The sequence below is a fragment of the Anolis sagrei genome, chromosome 1 (assembly GCF_037176765.1).
Source record: "Anolis sagrei isolate rAnoSag1 chromosome 1, rAnoSag1.mat, whole genome shotgun sequence".
In the NCBI taxonomy this organism is placed as follows: domain Eukaryota; kingdom Metazoa; phylum Chordata; class Lepidosauria; order Squamata; family Dactyloidae; genus Anolis; species Anolis sagrei.
In genome coordinates this window covers 222,677,764-222,702,883 of record NC_090021.1, presented here as the reverse complement: position 1 = coordinate 222,702,883, position 25,120 = coordinate 222,677,764, and the positions used below count along the sequence as shown (strand labels likewise).

At 39.1% G+C, this 25,120-nt stretch overlaps 1 protein-coding gene across 1 annotated transcript in view; it reads left to right on the top strand.

The window, feature by feature from the left end:
* GLI2 (GLI family zinc finger 2) overlaps positions 1-25,120 on the top strand; it is a 253,158-nt gene that overhangs the window by 154,678 nt on the left and 73,360 nt on the right. Inside the window, exon 3 of the mRNA XM_060774321.2 lies at positions 3,697-3,802. Coding sequence (XP_060630304.2) covers positions 3,697-3,802 — 106 coding nt within the window. The remainder of the gene's footprint in view (positions 1-3,696; positions 3,803-25,120) is intronic.

The following is a 25,120-nucleotide window of genomic DNA, read 5'->3' as shown; positions in this document are numbered from 1 at the left end:
TAATACAGTTCCTCATGTTGTGGTGACCCCCAACAATAAAATTATTTTTGTTACTACGTCATAACTGTAATTTTGCTACTGTTATGAATTGTAGTGTTAATATCTGATATGAGAATGTATTTTCATTCCCAGGACCAAATTTGACACAAATACCCAATATGTCCAAATGTGAGTGTCGGGGGTAGATGGGTGGGTTATTTTGTCATTTGGGAGTTGTAGTTGCTGGGATTTATAGTTCACTTAAAATTAAAGAGCATTCTGAACTCCGCAAATGATAGAATTGAACCAAACTTGGAACACAGAGCTCCCATGACTAAGAAAAAATACTGGAAGGGTTTGGTGGACACTGACCATGAGTTTTGGAGTTGTAGTTCACCTACATCCAAAGAACACTGTGGACTCAAACAATGATGGATCTGGATCAAAATTGGCATGAATGCTCAATAATGTGAACACTAGTGGAGTTTGGGGAAAAGAGACTTGACATTTGGGAGTTGTAGTTCCTGGGATTTATAGTTCACCTCCAATCAAAGTGCATTCTGACCCCACCAATGATAAAATTGGGCCAAACTTCCCACACAGAACCCCCACGACTAACAAAAAAATACTGTTTTCTGATGGTCTTTGGTGACCCCTCTGACACCCCCTCACGACCCCCCAGGGGTCCCAACCCCCAGGTTGAGAAACACTGGTCTATACCGTTTGCAGTGTAGAAGTACATTGCTATTTTAAAAAAAACAGTGGGAGCATTAGGTATTCAGTCAATATTGGGTTAAGTGTGCCCTCAAGACTATTTTTGTGATCTCAACACTTCCAAAATTCCAGTACCTTGCTTGATTTGGAAGCCTCCAGGAATGGTAATTCACCTTTTAAACAGGTTGAACCCGTTCTTCCTGCACTATGTTTTAACATAAAAAAACATAATTCTGCAAATATTAAAAGTGGACTTCCAGGCATTTCTGGTTTTGTTCTGGTGTTTTTTCTCCCCTTTTTGGCAGTCCACTCAGAAAAAGAGAATGCAGTTATCCCTTGCTGAATTACAGTGATAATATAATGTAATTGTGTGTGTGCCTTCCAATCACCTGTTGATTTATGACAACTCCAGGAAATTCATACAGTTTTCTTAGATAAGCAATACTCAAAAGTGGTTTCCTGTTGCTGTCTAGCATACTGTACCTGGTATTACTATCCAGGTACTAAGCAGACTGTCCCCTGTCCAACTTAAAAAATCAGATGGGATCTGCTATCTTTCATGTACAGATGGGATCTGGCACCTTCATGAATGGGGGAAAAGCATGAAAAGTAATTCATTATTTTAAACTAGTTCTATTGTGCCCTTGTTCAACAAATCATCAAGAACAAGTAAAGCCACAACATATTTTATTTCCCATGCAGAACCAGATGTTCATGTGATGTAACATGGCTGTTCAGAAAATCAAGGCTATAGTTATTTCTCCTTAACCCTTCATAGTAAAACAGTCTTAAAGTTGCCCTTGTAACTTTGCTTTCTTACTAAAAATGGGCCATGGACCTTTTGCTTTCATGTTGGAGATATTTGCTTGCCAGAACTGTTTTTCAAATACCCAGGGAAATTCTAGTTTTTATTACAAGGCATTGCCAAATACAGTTCATAAATGGAATTAATCAAATCTGGGGTTTGTCATAAACCAATAAGAATAGTGGAATTGAAGATGTGCTGATATTATGATAGCCCATGCTGTTATTATTCCAGGGCTCACTTGGTCTGGACAGGTTGTCAAAAAACCATCTTTATTCACATCAGTATCAATCAGAAAGGAGAGTGTTAAAAGAAACCTAATAAACGGGTTGTGTCAGAGAGGTCATGTGAGTCACTGCCATTGAATAATCCTTTATAATATCTATCAACCACTCTAGGGACCTCATCACACTGACCAAATTAAGCGTCCTAGGATGCTTCCAGCCTGCTTCAGGGATGGAGCACCACACCTGCCATCACATAACATCATGTGACTTCTGGCAGAGGCCCTGCCCCCAACTGAGATGGAAGTGTCCTTGCTCCCTTTCCTCCAATCACAGGGGCCTTACTATGTTGTGTTGGCTCTAATGAAGCCAGAATACTTCTGCCCGACTCATGACTACTGTTTCACCACGCTTGCTGGCAAAATGGCACAGGTGATAAGGTCATAGAGCTATTAGACTGCAACTCTGTACACATTTACCTTATGAGTAGGCCCTATTTACCACAGTGCAACTTACTTTTGAGTAAACTTAGATAAGATTTTATTGTTAGAGTAGGGAAAGTCACTTGTCTCCCTCCAGATGTTTGAGGGCCACCGTTTATAATTCTTCCTCATTACCATGCAATGATGGAAGTTATAGCCCAAATATATTTAGAGGGCTGGAATATGTCACCTCTGTATTAGAAGCCTAAATTCAATTATTAATTCCAACTAATCTCTGCCCATTAAATTAATGGGAATATAGTAAGCATAGGTTTATATACATTCTATCAATCTAGTGGTGGACTAACAATTGCATACGAAGTGTTACAAGCAGTATGGTGTTAATGCAATCAAAAACTTACTACTTTGTTTATATATTTCTGCTGCTTTTCAATTCTTTAGGACGAAGATTTATGAGAGCAAAAATGTGTGTGTTCACATATTTCAGTCATCCCGATCTCTATTTTGCCTTGAATTTCCTACATCAGGGATGGAGAAACTCAGGCCGTATAGATATTATAGGACTTCCATGCCATTAGTCTTTGTCAGAATGGCCAATCAGTGGTCAGGCATAATGGGAGCTGGAGTTCTGTAACACATGGAGAACCATGGATTCCTTACCCCATCCTAAATCACTGGTTCAGTGTCCTATTCTCAGGTACCAGTTGTTAAAGTAATTGTAGGTTTACAAATAAGTGTTTCCATCATCCATTTTGTGCAGTGGGAAAGTCTAAGTTAGCAATTTTTTTCACTTGCTTGACAACTCTCAAATCTTCTCCTGATTAACTTTGGGGATCAGTAATGCATATTAACACCCCTCATTTTCATAAATCACAGTAGGTGTTCAGTATCTTCAGAGACCACTTTATGAAAGATGAAGCACATGAATAAAAACAGGGCACAAATGATGACAAGTGAGGGCAGATTTAGTCTCCCTCCTCTGAACCGCAGGAACAGATCCTTTCCAGCCAGTTCTTGCTACACACACAGTTCACATTTGTTCTCTACTTGCTTTTCCACCCTTAGATAAATATTTTCAAGCACTATGCTGTGTGTGTGTTTATTTGTGTATGTGTGCATGCACCTTTTAGGGAAAGGTGCTTCTTCTGCTATTCCTGGCAAGGGAAATGATGCCGGTGTGGGTTCCGCCAAGCTCTGTCGACTCTGATTTGCGTTGAGAGCCTAACATTCCTTGGTGCTTCCTATAATCTCCCCCAGTTCAAAGAGCCCTTGGTTGCTTGTCTTTGTCAAAAACCCTGTTGGAGATCTTTTATGTCAAAGATGTAGGATTTCTCCAAATGACTTTGATTATTTATTCATTCCACTTCTCTGGTGTACTCTAGCACTGCGATCATGAAGACCCCCTTGTCTGGCTCTGCACTTGCTCTGAAATGCATGGAGTTTTACTGCCTTTGAAACTCTGTGTGTGTTTTTTTTTTAAAAAAATGAAGGGGTTTTTAAAATTCTTTTTCTCTTATTTTCCCTTCCACAGTTCCTCAGCATGTTTTTCCAGCCTTCCATTCGCCATTGCCAATTGATATGCGTCACCAGGAAGGACGATACCATTATGAACCTCACACCATCCACGCTATTCATGGGTAAGTTTTGCAACTTTGTTTTGACGGTATAGCCCAGGCATGGGTAAACTTTGGCCCTCTGGGTGTTTGAATTCAGTTCCCACAATTCCTAACAGCCAGTAGTCCAAAACACCTGGAGGGACAAAGTTTACCCATGCCTAGTGTAGCCTCTTCCTTTCTTTGTTTCATGTTAATGATAGGGGAAGAAAAGACCAGAAAGATATCTGCTGCAAGCTATTTAGCAAGCAAGGCCTCATTCTCTGCAAGGGTAACCAAACCATTCTATTTCTAGTATCATAGGAACCCATGAATTATTTCTCTGTGCAAGTTTTCTTGCATGTGTGACCATGATATGAACAGTGGCCACTATTCAACTAGATAAATTATAGTGTGATTGGTGTGTGTGTCTGTAGTCATTTAGTTGAATAAAAAGCTCCATAACCAGCTGTTGCTCTTGTCTATGCTTCTTAAATAGATAAATTGAATTCTGGGTACCTAATCCAACATTTTAAGAATATAACTTTTGCCTCTTACAATGTGTGCTTGTAGCTCTTGTGACTCCAAGATTGAAATTTGGGGGCAGTACGCTGGGACGTAAAAGGTAGAATTTACAGTGGAGAGAAAGATCAAAGTTTGATGTTCTATATGTCTGTTTGCTCCTTCAACAGAATAACAAGCGTAAAGAATTACACAGCTGTATGCAAACTGAGTTTAATGTCATTGTGGATAGAGTGTTGGAGCTAGACCAGGAAAACAGAATGATATTTAGTCTCCCGAAAATTGTATCAGCAGTGTTTATCACATGGATGACCAGTTCTGGTTGTAGATGAACGAGCTGTTTGGTGCACCATTGCGGCTGTGGCTGAGGGTGTCCCCTGCAATTGCTGTTGTTGATGGCAGTATTTTTCTTGTTATTGCTGAGCCCAAGACAATCTACACCAAGAAATACTAAACCATGCAACTTTACACCAAGAAAAACTAAACCATGCAACTTTCTTATGTGCGCAATTTAGTCTACTTTTGTACAATACATTATGAAAGTGTATTGTGCTTACTATTTGCCATATGACAGTGTTTACTCTGAATTTTCAAGACACATGGAGAGGTAAGGAGTTATTTTCTAGGGTACTAAATCTCACAGCCACCGGAATCTGCATACTACAATCTTATACATGTCTATGCAGATGCAGCCCCCAGTACATAATGTTGCAGTCTCAGTCAGCTAATCTTCTGGCTTCAGGGAGTTTGACCAATGCTGTGTTGAATATTTGTTTTTAATTTTGTTTTGCTCTATCTTGAATTATGGAAGAAAAATTATATATAAGGAAAAATGATAAAATAATTTGTCTATGTTCTGCCTTACTATTCACACCACTGCAAAACTGTGGTGGACATATAGAGTGTTTCTTCATTGTCAAAGAAAGCAGTAAATAATTTGAGCAATTTTCTTCCCACCAAGAAAGTCTTCAAAGCAACAGTTTGTAAAAAGTATGCAGTTTGGGCATTATTTTGTGAAAAATTTGCATGTGTTTTTTTTTTCCACAGAAGATTTTTTTCCTGTTTGCACAAAAAATCCCTCCCATGTATATTTTAGGTCCTGAATTCCAAAGGTTCAGGTCAGTCTAAGATATTTCTCACCAATTTTCAGGCTTTGATTGTGGTATTTTAAACCATTTTTTAAACATTGTCCAATATTCTTTTTTTCCTAAACCTGAACCATCTTTTATTCATGTTGCAGGCCCTCCTTAGTGTCATACACACTATGCTTTTTCTCATGGGCTCATTTTGGAGGGGAGGCTTTTTTCAGTCACTAGTGATAGATAGAAAGAAACTGGTATTTTGTCAGGGAAGAAGATTAAAACTTTGAAGGAAAAAAGTCTCCAGAGAGGTTACCAGAGCTGCTGTGACTGTTTCCAATTCAATATGTTGCCTATCCTAAGGAAATGAAGAGTTGTGCAGCTGAGGCATGTCCTCCCCCTTCCTCCTCTCCTGGAATGCTCTGTTTCCGGATATCCCCATTTTTGTGAAGGAGAGGAGGAAATGCTGTGAAGGATGAAGGCAAGACTGAAGGTCTGACAGCTGGGCAATTTCATGCAGTAGGGAGTTGTGGAGGTCTTTGAAAAGGACATTAACTGGCTTCATTGTTGCCAAAAAAATACCAGGCACTGTGCCGGGGACAAAATGTGCTTCATTGGCTGTCCCACATAGCTCTTTCTCAGATTTATCATTGCATGGCTAGCATGTCAATTACTGCAGCAAAATACCCTAACAACACAGTGTAAGGCAATGGGGAATTTGCAATAGTAATAAAAACTTGACCATAGTTATAAAACCTTTGTATAGATTTTATATGTATTAACTACTTTTTTCTATCTATCTATCTATCTATCTATCTATCTATCTATCTATCTATCTAATTTAACAAAGTGACATAGTGCCATAACATAAGCATATTTTTAAAAAAACTTGGTAAAACTAAAATAGTCTCCTGAAGATGACAGTTCTTTAGCATCTGTTTTGGGAGAAAGGTGGGCTATAAATCAATAAGTAAGAAAGTAAAAAATTGCCTGAATGAATGCATTTTAATACAATCTTTTAGCTGATTCTTTCCAGAAAATGTATAGACCCAGAGGTCTATGTTTTAAATAGACTTGTCATATTAGAATTACTCCAGGCCCTGAAATGTGACCTCAGGCCCAGGAGTGGTTCCTTGTAAGGTGCTAGGGGACAGACCATGGTGATGTCATTAAGCGTAGTGCATGGAGGATGCCATTCAAATAAAAACACAAAGTCACGTGCCTCATAGGAAACCTGCTACAAAACAGGAGCTTTTTTGTGGAGTTCCAGGGCCAGAGAAGTAGATGGCGGAAACAGAAGAACGGCCTGCCTCAGGGGAGTGTGCTTGCTCCATCCATGTTCAACATCTACACAAATGACCAGCCACTGCCAGAAGGGACAGAGAGTTTCATCTATGCTGATGATCGTGCCATTATTGCTCAAGCAGGGAGCTTTGAGATGGTAGAACAGAAGCTTTCCAAAGCTCTAGGTGCTCTTACTGCCTATTACAGGGAAAACCAGCTGATCCCCAACCCATCTAAAACACAGACATGTGCCTTTCCTCTCAAGAACAGAGAAGCATCCCGAGCTCTGAAGATCACCTGGGAATCCCACTGGAGCATTGCAGCGCACCCAAATACCTGGGAGTCACTCTGGACTGTGCTCTTACCTACAAGAAGCATTGCCTGAACATCAAGCAAAAAGTGGGTGCTAGAAACAATATCATATGAAAGCTGACTGGCACAACCTGGGGATCACAACCAGATACAGTGAAGACATCTGCCCTTGCTCTGTGCTACTCTGCTGCTGAGTATGCATGCCCAGTGTGGAACACATCTCACCACACTAAAACAGTGGATGTGGCTCTTAATGAGACATGCTGCATTATCACGGGGTGTCTGCACCCTACACCACTGGAGAAATTACACTGCTTAGCCGGTATTGCACCACCTGATATCCGCCGGGAAGTATCAGCCAATAGTGAAAGGACCAAGGCAGAGACATTTCCAGCTCATTCCCTGTTTGGGTATCAGCCAGCACGTCAATGACTTAAATCTAGAAAAAGTTTTCTAAGATCTACAGAGACACTCGCTGGAACACCTCAGCAAGTGAGAGTCCAAAAGTGGCAGGCTCAAACCCAGAACCTCAACCATTGGCTGATACCAAGTGAGAGACTCCCCCCTGGGCACACAGAGGACTGGGCGACTTGGAAGGCGCTGAACAGACTGCGCTCTGGCACCACGAGATGCAGAGCCAACCTTCAGAAATGGGGCTACAAAGTGGAATCCTCGACATGCGAATGTGGAGAGGAGCAAACCACTGACCACCTGCTGCAATGCAACCTGAGCCCATCCACATGCACCATGGAGGACCTTCTTGCAGCAACACCAGAAGCACTCCAAGTGGCCAGATACTGGTCAAAGGACATTTAATCAACTACCAAACTCACAAATTTTGTATTATGTCTGTTTGTTTGCTTTGTTCTGTTAGAAATGTAATATAATTGACTGGCTGCCCTGACACAAAATAAAAATAAAACAAAGTCGAACAAACTGGAAAAATCTATATGCATAAATAGTCTAAAAGTGTCATTTCCCTTCTGATCTTGGAATCTAAACAGAGTATTTGGATGGGAGATTTCCAATGAATAAGAGGTGCTTTCAGCTATATTTCAGAGGAAAGACCTGGCTAAATGACCTCCAAGTAGTTCTTGCCTAAGAAAACTCTGTGAAACATATGATGTTTCCATACGTCAGCTGGTAATTTGAATGCAGGTACATACATACATACAATTTCCAAGGCAGCACACTCACCCTGAGATTCCCTCCTTTCATCCCTGAAGTGAGGCATTCAGGTCTAAAGACCCTAATGCTGGTATAGTTCTGATATCCATGTTAGCTGGAATTCAACTAGTGCTACATAACTCTTCCAACTGTGTCTTGGATTCACAGCTTTGGGGAAAGGGAAGGTTTTTGTTTTATGCCTCTGAAGCTAAGTTTTGTGCCATACAATTCTATCCACATGCAACCAAGCACAAGACAAAGTGCATCATAACAGGAAGCGATGGCAGCAAGGAAGGCTAATGTTTCTGTTGCTGTTTTATCCTCAAGAATGCACCAGTTTTTTCCTGAATGCCAGTGACAAGACTGGTTGAAATCTCAGTGAAAGGAGATGGCTTGGGTCCCTTGGAATTCTGCTGTGACAAATCTGCAAGCAAGGATGTCACTCTTCTCTTGTTTCATTCCAAGAATGACATTTTTCAAAATACTTTCTTCCCATGGGATGAGATTACAAGAGTTTGGGCATTTTTCAGCATCTGGAGATATTGTTTGCAAAAAAAAAATCACTTGCATGCAAAAAATGATAAAGTGTATTTTGAACAAAAACAATTTCCTGTGCAAATGCCTTTTGACACGAAGTTGTGTGGGTGTTTGTGTGTCTTATATTCAAAATAAATAATTGCTAAAGAGACTTGAAATAGCTATTATCAATAGCTAAATTGACAACTAGTTTGGGTTGTTGCTTTGGTTGAAAGGTCTACTTAGATTATCAAGACTACCCAACTCTCCAGAGGGTCTCTGTACAATTTCTTAGTAACCAGCTTAGTTTAAGGGGAAAGACTTCTATCATGGGGTGAGATGCGATTAATAGAATTTCACTCCTGGACTGAAACACACACAGGTTTATTTAACCAAGTTTATTATTTAACAGCTATAATGTGACAGCCAAGGTGTTTTGAAAAGGAAAATGTTGTTTCTAACTTAATACTTCCCTATGTGACATAAAAATTGAGTTTACTTTTGCTACTGGACAGCACCTAGCAAGAAGCAAAGCACTTCCTGAATTAGAACTCAGAGACTTTCTCTGTCTCCTTGGCAGATGATGTAGCATGGAGAGTAAAGAGTGTGGCTTTTGCTGGTTCCAGACTGAAAACAACTTAAGAACAGGCTCCTCAGTGTACTTACAGGAAAAGCTGGCTAGGAAGTAGCCAAGGGCACATCACAGATAGAGATATCTAAGGAGATAAGTCAGGAGAATTGTGTCCCCCCCCCCCCCCAACTGAAGAAGCTTGCAGATGAGCAAAGTGTGAGATTTCAAGTATTGTTGAGCTGCAACTCCCTTCAATCCAAGCCACCATAGATGAGGAAGGTCTCGGCACTGCAGTCAAACAAGGGAGATTGTACTTTGTCCACCTGGGCACTTCATGAAAGCCAAACTTGTGACATTGTCGAGCTGGTATCTTCACCCCAACACAAGATTCTGTGCAAGGCATATTCAAGGTGGATCATACTTTATACCAGCCAAGTTTAGTTTGGCAGTTGAGGCAGAAAATCCCACAAGTACCTCTCCTTGGCAGGAAAAAATACAATAATATTAAATCAAATAACAAACCGTTTGCTGCCCTTTCATAGCACTCAAACTTTAGATGCCTGAGGTGACCACCTCAGTCTCCTTCATTCAGAGGTGAATGTTCAAGTTGTGTTTCAGAACTGAGAAGGCTACTTAAGAAACTGTGGACACAGAATAGTTGCTAGACCCATGGGCATACTTGTTGAACTTGTGAAAACAAGGATGGAATAAACTTTGTTTTTGCTTACCATTTCCTTGAAGTCCACACAACACAGCTAGTGACAAGAGATTGTGGCATTTGTGGCCCCATACATCTAGAGAATCAAGGATTCACCCATATGGTAAAGTGTTTAGGACCAGAAAGAAAGAAAGAAAGAAAGAAAGAAAGAAAGAAAGAAAGAAAGAAAGAAAGAGCTTTTAATTTCATAGCAACCAGAAGTCTGACTTTTGGAGCAAAAGTTGACCCTTAGTATCTGCTGGGGTTTGACTCCAAGACCCCATGTGGATACCAAAATCTGTTGATACATATATACAATGGAGTAAAAAGATAGTGTTCCCTATATGAAATGGTGAACTCAAGTTTTGCTATATGAATTTTTGAAAATATTTTTCTAGCCATAGATGCAGAATTCATAGATACAGAGGATCAGCTGTATACATTGGATGCAGCAGTTTTTCTCTCAAAACCTAGAAACGTTTGGACATGATTCAGTCTTGTGAACACGTCAGCTTGTGAGAGACCTCTGGATAGATTCACAAAGAGAATCTGCCTGTGCTCTGCATCATCTCAACAGAACTTTTGAGTGGATAAATTTGGAATAAGCAAGAAGTAGGTTTGTACCGTGTGAAGCTGTGGACCAGAAGTAGTTCTGTGTATTATTTTTTTCAATAGATTTCCTGTGATCATTCTAGTATGATCATAATAATAACATTTCAAAATAAATTCATTTCAAAAATTGTAGTATATTTTCCCTGAGGAAAGAATGTAAGAGTATAGTCTCTTTCTCTCTCTCTCTCTCTCTCTCTCTCTCTCTGTGTGTGTGTGTGTGTGTGTGTGTTTGTGTGTGTGTATATATATATATATATATATAAGAGAGAAATTTAGTCACCAAGCTTGGGCTTTATGATTAATATGATCAGTGCCTGACATAGGGTCCCCCAATTCATCATGACCATATTCTAGCTGTCTACTTTCTTGCCTGCACCAAATGTATCTAATTACATGAACACTGCACAGCAAATTAAGCGTAGTCTCATTTGTTGTCAACCACAGCGTCTTATTATCTGCCTGCTGCTTTGTGTCAAAGGTTTGTTTCCTGACTGCTCAATGTGACATGGCTCTACATTCCCTTTCATCACTGTTTGCATATAACCTAATGAGAGAGGGCGTTAGCTCATCACAGCTGCTGAGGAAGGCATCAGCAGGGTTCCGACCAAAGATGGAAGAGAGGAAAGAGTGTAAATGAATATATATATATAAAGTTGCTCTCTGTAGTTGTTTACTGATACAGTGACCTTGTAAATCAATGAAATCCACAGAGGGCATGTTTCAATGGGTGAAATAATCTCAGGCTGCCTTTGCAACTGGTTGACAAGTAAACAGATTTGCATAGCTGTAATGTCCTACGACATGATTTTACAAGGGTTGAATGAAAAGTAATGTCTCCACCTTTGTAACTTTTCAACAGATGGCAGTATTGGTATGCAGCAGGTAATGGCTTGTACAGTAGACTCTCCTCTACAGTTCCATTTTGGCAGGAAGCCTTAGCACTGAACAGTTGTGTTGTTAAAGTGCAAAGTATGGAACCCTGCGCAGACGGTCGGTCAATGTGACTTAAGCAATGTGCAGTCATTGAATTCTTGACAGCAGAAGGTGTCACCCCAAAGGAGATTCATCAGAGAATGCAAGCTGTTATGGTGATTGTGTTGATGTGAGTACTGTGCATCATTGGGCGAGTAAGTTTAAAGATGTTGAGGTGGGAACATCTGACTTATGTGACAAAGAGTTGGACATCCTATGACAGCAACCACCGAGTTTCACAAGCAAAGGTTGACAGATTGATTCAGGACAATCGTTGTATCACTCAGAGACAAATTTCAAGCATAATTGGCATTTCACAAAAACGTGTGGGTCACATTATTGCTTTGCTTGGCTATTGGAAGATCTGTGCACAATGGGTACACAGCAGAACTTCAGAGACTACATCTCACCACCGTATGGCATCCTCCATACAGTCCAGATTTAGCACCGTATGATTTCCATCTGTTCCCGATAATGAAAGAAGATCTGCAGGGACATCATTATGCTTCTGATGAAGACATTGAGAGAACTGTGAGACGCTGGTTGCAGAAACAGAGTGTCGACTTCTTCCGTGACTGCTTCAGAAAACTTGTTCATCGTTCACAGAAATGTATCCAGTTGTCTGGTGATTATGTGGAAAAGTGAATAGTGGTAGTTAAAGAGCACATTCTAAGGATTATGTCTGCATTACTTTTCATTCAACCCTTGTATGAAATCTCCCTAGGCAAGGATGGGACTGCAAAGGCAATGTGTCGCATCTTTGGCATTGCAGATATTATATCTTGTAACCTATCAGACCCTGCTAGCATGACCAGTTATGAAGTGGGGGAGATCTATTTCAAAATATCTGGAGAAACATTCCTGTTGTACAGTGGCAACTGCAGTGTGTTAGACAAATAGTGTGTTACAGTATTTGACATCAAATAAAAGTATGTTATAGGCATAGAATTCACCCTCTACAGTGTGAAATATCTGTTCCATCTTGCCCAGTATTGTGGCTTTCGACTGACAGGCTGTCCAGGAGCACAGACCAGATTCCTCATGCTGCAATTGTACCTTGGAGCTCTACAGCCCATCTGAACTCAGATAGTCATCTGTAGTCAGATGAGCTTTGGTTTTTATGTTGGCTTACTCACTGAAGTAGGCTGGGATACAACTATCAATGGTCCTCAGTATCCCCTCTTGAATATCAAAATCTGTGGATATTCAAGACTCATTATATACAATGGTGTGGCAAAATGGTATCCCTTATATAAAATAGTGAACAGACCAAGTAAGTGCCAGAGAGAGGCTGAAGGTCTGTGAAATGGCAAGAGCCTGCAGCAAGGCATGCTTGCCTACATCTCAGCATAATGCAAATTCAGGTTGGATTTTTATTTGTTTTTTAAAGAGCTGTGTTTGATTGAATCAGTGGATGTAGAACCCATGAATATGGGAGGCCAGCTGAACACTCATCACTTAAAGAGTTAAAGATGTCTTAGAAAAAGTAATATCGGTCGGAATAAGCAGCTTTCAGTTATTCCCAAACCTTCATTTCTTATCTACTACCCTTACCTCTCAGAGATGTAAACTTATATTTTTAGAGAGCTTATTGTCTCTTCTCTAATTCTCTCAGTTTTACTAAAAGTGAAAATTAGCTCAGCTCAGAGTTAGCTTAGTTGCCTTCAATAATTTTCTTATCCTTAATAAAGCCTTAGTTTGTTTTTTTAGCCATGTGTATCTTCACTATTTAATCTGAATTGAAAGCTGGGTGCGCATGCACACACACAATATGTCAAGCTCCAAGAAAATAACCATCAAGTAACAAACATGCTCAGTTTGTTTATTTTTATTAGTTTTAGTTATGATTTTACTTGTTTTCAAGGTTTTTATTTTTGTGTTATTTTTAGCAGCCCCCAGTGGCACAGCAGGTTAAATCTCTGAGCTGCTGAACTTGCTGACTAAAAGGTCAGTGGTTCAAATTCAGGGAGCAGTGTGAGCTCCCGCTTCTGCCAACCTAGCAGTTTGAAAACATGCAAATGTGAGTAGATCAATAGGTCCCACTCCGGCGGGAAGGTAACGGCACTCCATGCAGTTATGCCAGCCACATGACCTAGGAGGTGTCTATGGACAATGCCGGCTCTTCAGCTTAGAAATAGAGATGAGCACCACCACGCCAGAGCTGGACATACTAGACTTAATGTCAAGGGAAAACCTTTACCTGTACTTAAGTTATTTTAATCACCATGATTTTTAGCAAAAAAAAAAAGTGTGAAGCACATGTAATTAATTAATTGTCTTACCATGGAGAGAACAGACAAATTGAAAATGAGAAGTATAGCAGCACCAAATAATGTTACATCATATCTGAGTCAAATACAGTCACTGTTGCTGTTTTCATTACCATCACATTTATATCCCCATTTTCCAAAAACTGGAACTCAGGGCAGCTCGATGTATAAACTGTATACCTTCATAACCATAGCAGATAAATCCATTTATTTCCAGATTCACCGATGTGATGATAGGCGTTCTCTCAATGCTAATATGAATTTCATTCTGATGTGAAGTTGGTTGCCCCCTTCCCAGGAAACTTTGAAAGAAAAATCCCCAACTCAGCTTTTTTTCAAACAAACCTGCTGACAGTCCTTGAGCCCTGCGGGCTAACCTGGATAAACTCCATGCAAGATCTTGACTTAGCAAGAGACTTCTTCAAAGCATCTTCTTTCCTGCGGTTAAAAGTTGACAGACTCTATGAAATGAAACAAGAAAGGTAGCATTGTTGTTAGGTTGATGTCCTGACATGTTTAAGGATGCAGCCTCAGCACTGCTGTTGTTAAACAGACGGATCTACACAGAAGTAGGATTGCATAGTATGGGGTTGGAGGGGAGCCCTCAAATTCTCTTCCCACCTTGCCTAGTTCAGTAAAACAGCTTTGCCAATGTGCCCACATAAAAGGAAGGCAGGCAGAGACCCACCTTAAGTTTGATAGCTTGGATGCAGAGATTCTGATTAGAAAGAATCTCAATAGGATGCTTTTTTCTCTTTTCAGCAGCAGTGAGAATGCCCACCTTAGGAGAATGAAGCTACAAGAATCAAGTGGAGCAGAAACAGGTGTTAGGAAAAGAAATAATCTTTTTAGAGAAATCCATTCTTTAGATTGAAAACACTATTGTGATATGTTTCTATTTGCTTTGATTTTGTTTTTATTTAATTGCATTACATTTTAATTCTGTGCTCTGTGGGCTTGTTCCTTTGAAAGCTGCCCCAAGTCCCTTCGGGGAGATGGAGGCGGGGTATAAAAATAAACTTGTTGTTGTTGTTGTTATTCTAGAATAATAAAGGTAGCAGGCAAACACACCTCAGTATGCCCTCCTCAATGAAAAGGGATAATGCACAGTGCAAAAGCCAGAAAAAGAGTGCCGTGATCAGTCCAGGTTAGTTACTTTTGTTTCACAAAGGACATTCAGACCCCATCTACACTGCCATACAATGCAGTTTAACTGCATTGAACTGTGTTATATGAGTCTACACTGCCATATAAGGTCTCTCTGTGTCTAAGGCTGTACTTACGCTGCAGAATTATGACATTTTGACACCATTTTCACTGCCATGGTTCAGTGCTATGGAATTTTGGGGTTTGTAGTTTTGTCAGATATTTACCCTTTTCTGTCAGAGCTCTGGTGACACAACAAATTACAAATCCCAGGATTCCATGTGATGGAGCCATGGCAGTAAAAGTGGTGTCCAACTGCTACAATTCTGCAATGTAGAATGGTCTCTATGCCATTTTATCCCTAGTAGACAAGCCAGCAGCGAGAGTAAGTACAGGACTTGATGTATCTTTTCCCTCGCCTAGAGGAAAATGGAAAATCTTTGCAACAGATATTTTGCCCACCAATACCTTCTGCCTAGCTTTTTTAAATACATTATTCCTCACCGTAGTTTCCTCGATTTGGTGCCTTTCTGGAAGTATTGGACAACAGTTCCCATCATCTATCAAACTGGCTGGAGATTATGGGAGTTGAAATCCAACACATATAAAGGGCACCAAGGTGCCCAAGAAACAAGAGGGACAAATATCAAAGCAAATGAGCTCAAAGGATAATTCTAGCTCCACCTCTGGGTGTATCTTTCCATACAACAGTTAAGGCAAACAACCCAACAAGTTGATTCCACAATGCCTTACTTTACTATGAAGCATAACTTCCGGAACAAGGAACCAGTTCCTATAGATATTGCTAAGGATTAGTTGCCCCTGAGCAAATGTGCTGATGTTCAGATATGATCCCATGCCACACCCCATTGCTTGGAGTTCAGCCTCAAGTGTCAGCAAGTCCCAACATTCAACTGCTGTGAAGAAGCAAAATAAAACGGGTGGCTTATTCTGCCTTAAGGCAGCTTTAGATGTGACATTTCTATACTTTCATCTCTGTGAAGCAGGTAAGGGAAAAGGGGGCAGAGGGGAAATGTTATTCATCACCTTCTTCTGTAATTTCTGAACAGTCAAACACACTGTGCCAAACCTGATATGTTTGCTTTGGACTAATTCCTCTCAGCATATACATTTACAATGAGACTGGAGAAGCATATTACCTGAAGCAGCCTATTGACCTTTGAGAGGCGGTTAACAGAAAGGTTTAAACACATTGCAATGTATGATTCCTAGAAGGCAGTGGGCCTACTTCTGAGTAAACACCCATAAGATTCATTATCAATCTGTGTAATTGTGAATTCGCACAAGATTTTTGTCTTAACTTCAATCGACCTACCTAAGATTCTGAACCTATCTTGAGGCTAGAATACACCATGCTCCTTTGAAGTCTAAACAAAAACCCAGATTTAATTCACTATCTCTTTGACATGCAAACCACTAGCTGCCACATGGCCAAGTTTTACCTCTCAAGGCAAAGAGTGAAGATGGATGCATGCACCAATGAACTTTATAGAACATGTCTGCACTTCAAGTTTTACATGAAGACAAAATTTTCCATGGAAGCATGACCGTGTGTCAAATTTGTCATATGAAGTAATATAGTGTGAGGTTACCATGTACTATTACTTCTCAGTATCAGTATGTCATCTTGCCTCAATGATCTGATTCTGACATAACAGCAAAGTATAGCTTAGTGGTGTGTGAATGATCCTTCCACAACTCCTGTTTTTCTTCTTCTCCCCCAATCTGGAGATCAGGAGCATATACATTTACTAACCACAATTTGTCGTGGTTCAGAGAAAACAACAAACTGGGTTGGACCAAAAAGGGAAATGGATGCTCCTCTGATCTCACGGTCACACCAGAGGTCAGGATGTATATGAGCTTGAACCAATTCAGTTGTTAAATGCCATCAGTGAAATAGATGCATGTTGCGTATCTTGGAAAGTGTTTCAGGTCAGGTTCTAATTATTTTTAATCAAATGAACCTTTAAAACTCTTTTCTTCAAATCCTTTTCTCATTATATCTGGATAATTTCCAAAGTATTTGAGCTGGTTGACAAGTTTGTCAGATTGTCTCAAAAGGTGGAAATAACACAAAGCTGAAATGAATTGATCTTATGAAATAGACTTTGGAGATAGTGGTTTTATGATCTGTATCAACAAAAATCAATTCAGCGGTAGATCTTGCATCTACATGATAGTGATTTGAAAGAGTTTCCAGATTATATATCATTTACTCTGGTAATTCCTTGTATTTTCTTTACAAATATTCACAATGTTGAGCTTTTCTCTTTTCAACTGATTTCAGAAAAATCAGGAACTTGTTTCACTTTTCCCAGCTGAAGAAAAATAGCTGCAACACAAATTGTTATTAATCTTTAGTAATCTGATATCTTTATCTGCAGGTAAAAATATCACATTAGTACACGTTTTGAAATAATTTTAGAACAGGACATTTCTACACCAATGTATCCAATGTAATTGTTACTCTCCCTCAATGACATGTTATTTTGTCCTTTTCTATCTTCAGTGGACAGTTTATATTGCCTCGGTCCAGTTTGCAAAGTGGCAATAAAGAAGAACTAATATAATAAAATGTCAATAGCTGAATAGTGGCAGAATGATGCTTTAGCTATAAAATCGTCATTCTATAATTGCTCAGTTTTGAATGTCTTCAACATGACCTTAACATTAGTTTTTTAAAGGCACTGCCCAAATTCTGCCCAGCTTTCCTTTTTGATTGCTTCCATTTTACTGTTCTGACTAATCCTTTCCAAGAACAGGGGTTCAAGCCTTCGTGCATTACTGTTTTCAATTTCTTGTATGATGCCTGTGTTGAGGTGGTCTTCTAAACTTGGTGTGTGAGGATAAATAGAACTTTCTATATGACTAATTAGGCTGCTGTTAGCATGTCGCCTTGTGCACTTAGATGTTCCTTGAAGATTTTATGTCTGTAGTTTTTTGTGTGTAGTCCGTTCAATCAAAACTAGACTTTTCTATCAACAAGTCTCTAGGGCTAAATTTTTAAGGGGCACACCTGACTTAAAGGTCATTTTTTATAGAAGGAAGCTCATAAATTGGTTTTACTTCATAACACACATTCGAACAAAGCTTCGGTGGCCACTCTTATGTACTTTTCTACAGGATTTTGTTTTTTAAGTCTATGGGCTTCTTTTGATCAATGGTTCTTTGCATCTTCATAGCAGAAGACTCAAAGCTAGTGACTGAATGATCCCAGAGCTGTTTTCATGTACCTCTCCAGCCAGACTTATAATGTCTTGTGAAATATACATCCCTCACTTGGGTTTTCTGTGAAGCTGACATTAGACACAAGATATCTACACTACTTTAACCATCATTCCCCCTTCCCAGGTGGGCCTGGTTGTTCTACTTATCAAAGGGAGGCTAGAGCTCTTTGACACAGACCTCCTTAATGTACAGGTCCAGGATTTCTAGAAGGGAAACCTGGGGATAGACAAATATTAGCATATTAATTGACTTATCTAAATAAAATAATTATTTTATCCAATTCATGTTCTCCAAAGTTACTTGTAAAAATGTGCTCCTATTTTTCAGCTCCTCATCACTGGGACAATGACAAAATTCACCCTATTTTTAATTACAAAGGTATCAGTGAACACAAGTCAAAATGTGTGGTTTTGAAAAAAAAAGCATACAAAGACACTTGAGTCAATGCATTTTTAATGAAAATGCATTACAAAAAATCAGAAATGCACATGTTCAGAAAAGTGCATATCAAAATATGCACAAAATGCTATGCTGAAAAAATAATCAAGCCTCACATTCATACATGAAACAAAGAATGGAACAAAACACAGGCGGAATTCAGAAAAATGTTCTGAAATTCAAATGGAGAGATTTTTATATCCCTAGAGCACCCATGAATATTGTTATATTGGTAGTAAACTAGAAGTGTCTGTAGCTTTGATAGACCATAACCACTGCTTCTTTTGTTTGCTTAAAAAAGGAGTAACAATAATGGAGGATTGAAGAGAAATCACACACACATACACACACACACACACATCTTCCAGTAGTCCTTCATGCAAGGATTTATAGAATGAAGGGGAAAAGAAGCAATCATTTGTAGTTTCCATTATTATGTAGTATTTATTGAGCTGTGTCTCAGCTCTGTCATTGTTGTAGTAGCTCTTTGGTAGCCCATTGACGGAGACCCTTTTTCATTTATTTATTTTTATAACTCTTCCATGGGTTCTGAGTGGTTTACAATATTTTTAAAATAATAAAAACAGTACGATAAAATATACTGGAAGTATAAATATACAGCTAACATGACCCTAAGTCTATCCCAGAAGACTACAAGGCAGTCTAAATAAATGTGATTTGCTTTGTTTTTTAAGTTCAAGGTCAACATGCAATAGAAAGGATCACAATAATCCTGCCATTAGTGGTTGGAGAAAGCCCCTTATAGTCACAGATGCCTCTGTAATCTCACACTGTGTAATAGCTACTTATAATTCCAGCTATTCTGTTTCTCTGTTGAAAGATTAGGAATATGATGATAGTAAGAGTTAATCAGACAACCAGGAATGAAGCTTGTCAATGAGTCAACAAAATAGTGAAGCAAACCAGAATCTGATAACTCTTGGCTTTCATGTTCACCTCAACCTTCTGCTCATTTTGGAGAAACCCATTTCATACTTCTCTATTGTTTCTAACCGTCACTCAGAAATTGTTGTATTGACAAATTCTATAGTGATAACCCCTTTGCTTACCTGATGGGATGGGATGTGAAGTCAGTTTTCATCACACTTCCCTTTTATTTTGTCCATGTGATTGGGTACTGTGTGCACTAAACTTTCACACAAATAAAAACACCTTGTTAAAAATGATGGAATATATGCAAGATAATGCTAGATCTCTGTAGCAATGAAAATAAATCCTCACCATCTCATTTCTAAAATCATTTTCCAATCGCATTGTCAGTCATTCCATAAATCTATATTAGCAAGGCAGAAGTTGAGCAACAAGCAGTCCTATGCCCACCCAACCAAACTGGAGATAGCAGAGAAAGAAATATCTTGAATCTTCTTCATAAGTCCAAGAAAGTATCTTTGCTTACAAATTACTTGTGTATAGTTGAAACATTGATCAATATAAAAGCAGAGAAAATAAAATGATTGCAGCTTAGAGTAATACAAAAAGAAAGGGGTGTTGAAAAGCAGACAAAAAAGAAAGTCAACAATGATCCAAACTAGCAAACAGTAAAGGCATTGAAAGGTTGTTGAGCCAGCATGGTGTATGGAGCTGGACTACAACACTGGCGAACAGGGTTAGAATACCTTCTCACCCATGAAATACACAGGGTGACCCTGGGCAAGTCGGTATAACTATCTACTGAAAAAATATTGCCAAGTAAACCCTGTGATAGAGTCACCTTAACTGTCAACTCTTCCAGATTAATTTTGTCTATCTAAAACATTCTGCTGAACTAAAATACCAAGAGGACTGGACTGGTAAATGCAGGAAGACCAACTGAAAAAGCCAACAAATTTAAAGAGGCCGGGCAGTGTAAACTATAAAACGTTTCGAAGCCAAAACATCTCTTCAGTAACGTGCATGAAAATATGTTCATTGACCACAGGTGTATTTTTTTAGTACTGATCTCCTCCTATTGGATCTAACCCTACCCACCCACCCCCACCCTTTCTCTGTTCCACTACTACCAGTACATTCACTTGATTTTGGTTATATGTTTATTTATTTACCCTACTTATAACCAGCCTTTCTCTACCCCGAAGGGGATTCAAGATGGCTTACATATAGGCAGTTATTCAATGCCTTAAAATACATATCATTCCAATAACATTAACATAAAATTAAATTAAAATTAATACATATTAAGCATTTAAAACCATTTCATTCAATACTAAAATCACACTGTCCATATATGTCCTGTTTCCACAGCAAGTGCCCATAGTGGTTAATAACAAAAGAAAGACTAAAATGCATAACATTTAAACCAGGGATTCTCAAACATTTTAAGCCGAGGGCCGGTTCACGGTCTCGCAGGCTGTCAGGAGCCAGAATATAGTTTGATAAAAATATAAATGAATTCCTATGCACACTCCACATATCTTATTTATAGTGCAAAAGAAATGAAAAAACGATACAATATTTAAAATGAAGAACAGTTTTAACTAACATACATTTCATTGGGAAGTGTGTGCCTGATTTTGGCTTATGAGATAGTCAGGTTAATTAGATTGTTGTTATCCTGTGCCTTTGTTTCAGACTTAGGGTGACAGTAAGTCTAAAGTATAGGGCAGGGACTGGGCAAATAACATTGTAGGGCCACATCCGGCCCACAGGCCTAAGTTTGAGGAACCCGGATTTAGGCAAATGACAATTTGTTACCAAATACACGAACATGTCAAAAGAAGATATAATCGCATGTCAGTAAACAAAAGATAAATGCAATAAAGGATGGGCTTCCAGTGTTAGGGTCCTTCCCTCATCTTCTGAAGACATTCTCCTAATTCTTCCTCTGATTGTTACTATTGTCATTATTCCTGTTGGTCCTGTTGTTTTTCTATGTAGAGGAAAGAAACATCATTAGCAGATTATTGACAGGAAACCAGGTTTTCACCCAAGGCAAAGAGATTCACTTTTTATTGGAAATGCATTCTTGGCACGAGCAGTCATGCATTCAAAATTGTGATAGATATGGTTTGATTACACCATGGGCGGGTGAACTCCACTTTATAGTCAAGGTGCAAGACATGCCAATCCAATTGCAAAACTTAACATGTTTTCCTGGCAGCAAAGCTTCCTAACTTCCAGGAAAAGTGCTACGTGCACGGGACGCTATTGGCTGAATCTGAACCAGCAATCTAGAATAGATATAGTAGTTTAATCAATCAAAACTCATATAGAACTATGAAGTATTACTTGTTTTCAGTCCCTGGTATTTTGAAAACACATAGCAATTATGATTCTCTGATTCCATACAGTGTCTGTATTTGACTCTTGGGTGCACATTACTAATATGTACTAAATTCATGCCTAAAACTAACTGTAAGCTACTCAGAAATTCACAGATATAAGTAATATAATTGCTTTTAATAACCTACATTTTGTAACAAGGGTGCAACAGAATTATATTTCCAAAGCAGTGTATCAAGTGAAAATAATATTAGTGTAATAGGTTGGAGTCTCTAACTAATTTGCATACATATTTTAAGAATTTTTAGAAATGTTAGGAGCATTTTGAGTGGATTTTTTCAAGTTTTATACCATTCTAAAGTGTTTCCCCATATAATAAAAACCAGGAAAAAGTGAAAACTAATACAAGAAGTAATGTAATAAATGGAATTAGTTCCTTTTAAAATTAAATTTCTATCATGCTCCACTCTAGGGAGCACATATTCTAAATAAAAATAATTTTTTAAAAAATAAAATGTTAAACTCCAAGCTTGCCCACACTTTTCTGTAAAACAATACAGCATCAATCTTTTAGAGAGTGAGATCTTACAACCTGATTTCACATATTATTCTGAAATGCCAATGATGGGGTGTAATATTTTGCCACATTGAAATGTGTACATACTGAGTGAAAGTGATAAATCCACTTTAGATCATTGGGCAGGTGTAATTGCTGTCTCTTCTTTGGTAAAGTTGGCCAACAGAATGGACAGAAGAGACATCATCTCTTCAAACCATGCTTCACTTCATATTTATGCCATCAGTCAAACACTGAAGAGTACAGTCTTCTCCAGAAGAACTTCACACAGCTCCAAGCTGCAAAAGATTGGAAAGAAGGAGAAGATGAGTCAACTCAATTAGAATTAGACCATGTGGTTTGAAAGATTCTGCATACTTCTGTCTAGTGCTAGACCACCCAAGTGGCTGTGGTTAAAAGGAGGCCTGATTTGGCAGAAGTCTGGATTTGGATGCCCTGGCAGGATTTCACTCAACAAAACATGTTCTTGAAAAAGAAAGGAAAAAATCAAGAGACAGAATTGGGTGCCCATCAGACTAATCTCCCTCACATCTACAGTATGTTTTGGCTGTTCTAAGTTCTTTCAAACGGATGTCTGGAGGCCTTTAATTTGATACTAAGCCAAAGGTACACGACTGAACTTTCCATGTGCCAGAGACAATTTTGCATAACATTATGCCTCACACTAGATTGCTGTCTTAACTATAGAGATCAAAATTAATTAATAACATAGCTGTTGTGTATGACACATTTAGAGTGTTTTTCTACTTGGGATCAAGCAACACTGAAGCCAGCAAGGCTTATGTGCCTGTAAACACAGAGAAGATTGGAGAGATTGGTGTATTAGATTCTGTCTTGTTATATGGTGCTCCCATAACATCAGTTTAAAGTATCTTCATTAATATGGTTCCTAAGTGTTCTTTAGATGCTTTTCCTGTATAAGCCACATGAGGGTTAGGGAGCGGCCTTGCATTAAAACCTCTAACAAGATCCCACATTGCGACCACATGGCCAGAATTATGGCTCCTACAGCAAGGGATGCAAACTTGTGGTTAATAAGTAAGTAGCACTAAAGGGCCACTTTCCAAGAGCGTTTTCCTTTCACAGCCAGACTTTTACATCTGCCCTTTTGCTTCATCTACATTGTGCTTGCATCTCCTCATAGGTTCGTAATACCTGGTAAAAGGACTTTCCACATTCTAGATTCACCAGCTTTTGTCTTTGTTGAAATCATCATGTTATTTATTCAGTTTAGCTATATTATTAAATGATACAGATATACATGTGGAAGACAGCTGTAATAGTAACGTTACATTATTTTTTTCCAAAAAACATTGTCATCAAAGTGTGATGAAGAGATGGTGTCAGAACAACACACACATCAGGCCAACATTTTTAGTGCTATTTTTGCTCCATAACATTGGCAAGAATGGGATACATTAGAAGATGCTTCAGAACATCTGACTGTCTCCTATTAATTGCAGAAATTGTGGGTTTTGGAACATAGACCAGAATTCCTCTCTTCCACATCTGGAAGACAGTGGGTGGAAGATTCCTGTCCCAGAGGACAAAAAAAACAGCAGAAGATGTAACAATGACCAATGAGGGCAAGAAGAACAGAGGGGAGGAAGCAGACAGAATACATTGGCTTATTCTTTATCCTCTTTCCACCCTTTCCAGTCCAAGCTGAGCAATTCTAGCTAAAGATTTCTGAAGGCCAAAGAACAACAGCCCACATGACCACAAACTCATTACTGTCACAATTGCTTATTAATTGCCTTCTTCTCTCTGCCTAATCTACACTATAGTCTAGAATAGAGTCGACTGGGCTTGGCCCCATGTAAGCTCCCCGAGTCCCTTTGGGGAGATGGAGGCGGGGTACAAAAATAAAGTTGTTGGTGTTGTTGTTGTTGTTTTTGTTATTGTTTTTAGAATGAAGGTTGTTCTACTCTTCTCCAACCATTATGAAAAATACAGGTTTGGGGCTACATTATGGCTTTACAGGGTTGCTGTCATATGCCTTGGGGTTGGGACAGTGGATCTAAAGCCCAGCCATGCTAAAACCAGTTTAAACACAGCCTTCTCAGTGATTGCCCCCCGGCTATGGAACTCCCTTCCTGGTGAGATCAGATTGGCCCCCTCCCTCTTGTCCTTCAGAAGGATGGTAAAAACTTGGCTGTGGGAGCAAGCTTTCTGGACAGTGCAATAAAGCAGCAATATTAAACCTTAACAGGCCAATTAGATTAGACACAGAAGATCAAGATGGTTTTAAACTGTGTATTTTAGTATTGAGACAGATGTTTTTAATGTTTATGTATGCATATAATGAATTCTTGTCCCAGCATTGAATGCTTGACATATATATGCTGTGCTTATATATAAACTGGTAATGAGGTAGGATTCCAAACCAGCTAGCACCCAAATTTCTCCTCCCCCAAATACAGAAAATACCACTTATCTTGATTTGCTTGGGAGGAACAGAATCCTGCCTTCCTTTGAAGCTTCTGGGCTCCATCAAATGGTAGTGAGCCAGGACATGGAGAGCCAGCAGATCAAAGTAAGTACCCTTTTCTGTCTTTGGGAGGACAATTTGGGGGCAGAGAGACAGCCAACCCACTTCCAAAGGCTACCCCAACACAGGGGAAGATTCAAATTTTGGAGCAGAATTTGAAACTTTCCTAGTGCTTTTTAAATCTGGGGTGCAGTTACATGAAATAGCTCGCCCCAGG